The sequence below is a fragment of the Sitophilus oryzae genome, unplaced genomic scaffold (genome assembly GCF_002938485.1).
Source record: "Sitophilus oryzae breed Bouriz unplaced genomic scaffold, Soryzae_2.0 scaffold_612_pilon_pilon, whole genome shotgun sequence".
In the NCBI taxonomy this organism is placed as follows: Eukaryota; Metazoa; Arthropoda; class Insecta; order Coleoptera; family Curculionidae; genus Sitophilus; species Sitophilus oryzae.
The window spans coordinates 39,845-41,821 of record NW_022147210.1 but is presented as its reverse complement, the minus strand read 5'-3'; the positions used below and the strand labels follow the sequence as shown (position 1 = coordinate 41,821).

Below are 1,977 nucleotides of genomic sequence, written 5' to 3'. Positions count from 1 at the left end.
TTGCTTTGGTTCAGGTTGTATTGCTATACCTATTTCTTATTTTTTAGACTTATGTGAAGAATTTCACTCAAGCTCTTCAATACGAGTACGCATCCAAAGGCCTGACTATTCAGCATCTGGCACCGATGTTTGTAGCAACCAAAATGAATCATTTTAGTGACAGAATACACAAAAAGAGCTTATTTGTACCTGATGCCGAGAGTTATGCCAAATATGCCGTTTCCACACTTGGAGTTCTGGATGATTCTAGCGGTTATTGGACCCATGGAATACAAGTAAGGTTATTTGTTATTTTTGAGACCATAAAAAAGAATATTGCTTAAAATATACCAAACAAATCTAGATCTATCTTGATAATCTCGGTTGATGCCACTGTGTAGATAGAAAAAAACAATCACTTTTTTATATATCGTATTTTTCCAAAAGTGACGAAATTTGGGTATGTTAGTATATGATTGTTTTAAAAACATGTGCCATCTCGAGTTATTAAAGACATTAACATATAGCTGAAACAAAGCAGAATCGGTCCTATGTTGATATGAAAAAATCTTATTTTTATGAGGAATCTCCCCACAAGAGATGGCACATGTTTTTAAAACACCCTATATAACATAAATCAGAGTTGAGGCAGGCTTTATGTTGGCAAATGACTACAACTTTTGATTTTTAAATGGTACCTTCGGTATATTTTTACTATACAGTATGTCCCCAGATTGTCTTTACAAGAGGAAAAAAACTTTTTTATTATTGACATTTTGAGAAAAATGCATCTTTATAAAAATTTTTGCTTGTTCTAAAATGGTTAATCATGTTTATACCTTTCCAAATTTCCATGCCGTTTTAGAGAAAATTAAAAAATACAATAAAATATAGTTGAATTTTTTCCTAAAAATCAAAACGCGTTTCTATGGTGATATAATTTCGTTTTCATTCTTTGGTGGATTGTTATTGGCAGAATTTTAATTAACGCCATATTTTTGCTGTTTTCAAATGTTAAAGAACCACAAAATTTATTTAGTTCAAGGCTACGGAAAGTGTGATTATAGTTATCGGAAAATTTGATACTTTAGCAACAGCAAAACAATATGACGTTAATCAAAATTAATAATAACCATCTATCAAAGAAAGAAATCTAAATTATATTTACATAGAAACAACTTTTGATTTTTAGGACTTTTTTAAAAATTCAACCATAATTTGATGTTTATTTTTTAATTTTCTCTAACACGGTATAGAAATTTGGAAAAGTAGAAATGGGATTAACGATTTTAGAACAAGCAAAAATTTGTATAAAGAATTCATTTTTCTCAAAATATCTGTAATAAAAAAGTTTTTCCTCATGTAAAGGCAATCCGGAGAGAAACTTTATATGATAGAAAATGGCATTCTAAAAAGAATAATTTTTTTAAAACATAAATAATGTTATCAATATGCATAAAAAATCAAAATCAATAATAATTATTGTTTGTCATTTGTTAAAATTTTGTTGGTTTTGACTATTTTATTATTTATATATTTTTTTTTTATATTTTCAGACTTTCTTCACAAAGTTACCTCCAGAATGGATCAGAATGTACATCGGGGGATATTTGAATCAACTTTTTAGAGAAGACTATTTAAGGAATTTGAAAAGTTGATATAAATCTTATAATAATTTTCTTTTTTCAGTTTACCTGTTTTTGTGATATGCAAACTATTTGTATATTTAATGTAAATACCATTTATAATGTTTGTTTTTGTTCAACTATCTGAAAGAATTTTATTCTGTTAAAACTATTATTGTAAAACCTATTATTGTTGTCATTACTTTTTATATCTCTGAGAAAATTAAATTTAGGAAACTCACCTTACCATGTAAAGTGATACTGTTAACGTAATTTAAATATACATTTTGATTGCGAACAAATAAATTAATAAGTGTGTCTTATTTTTCTTTCTAAATTTTAAAACGCTTAAATTTAAAAAATTTATATATTT

At 26.9% G+C, this 1,977-nt stretch overlaps 1 protein-coding gene across 1 annotated transcript in view; it reads left to right on the top strand.

The window, feature by feature from the left end:
- The window catches only part of LOC115887720 (inactive hydroxysteroid dehydrogenase-like protein 1), a 26,258-nt gene extending 24,589 nt beyond the window's left edge, over positions 1 to 1,669 (top strand). Inside the window, exons 2-3 of the mRNA XM_030907193.1 lie at positions 48 to 275; positions 1,536 to 1,669. Of these exons, the coding sequence (XP_030763053.1) occupies positions 48 to 275; positions 1,536 to 1,637 (330 nt within the window). The 3' untranslated portion in view covers positions 1,638 to 1,669. The remainder of the gene's footprint in view (positions 1 to 47; positions 276 to 1,535) is intronic.
- The last annotated feature ends 308 nt before the right edge of the window (positions 1,670 to 1,977 follow it).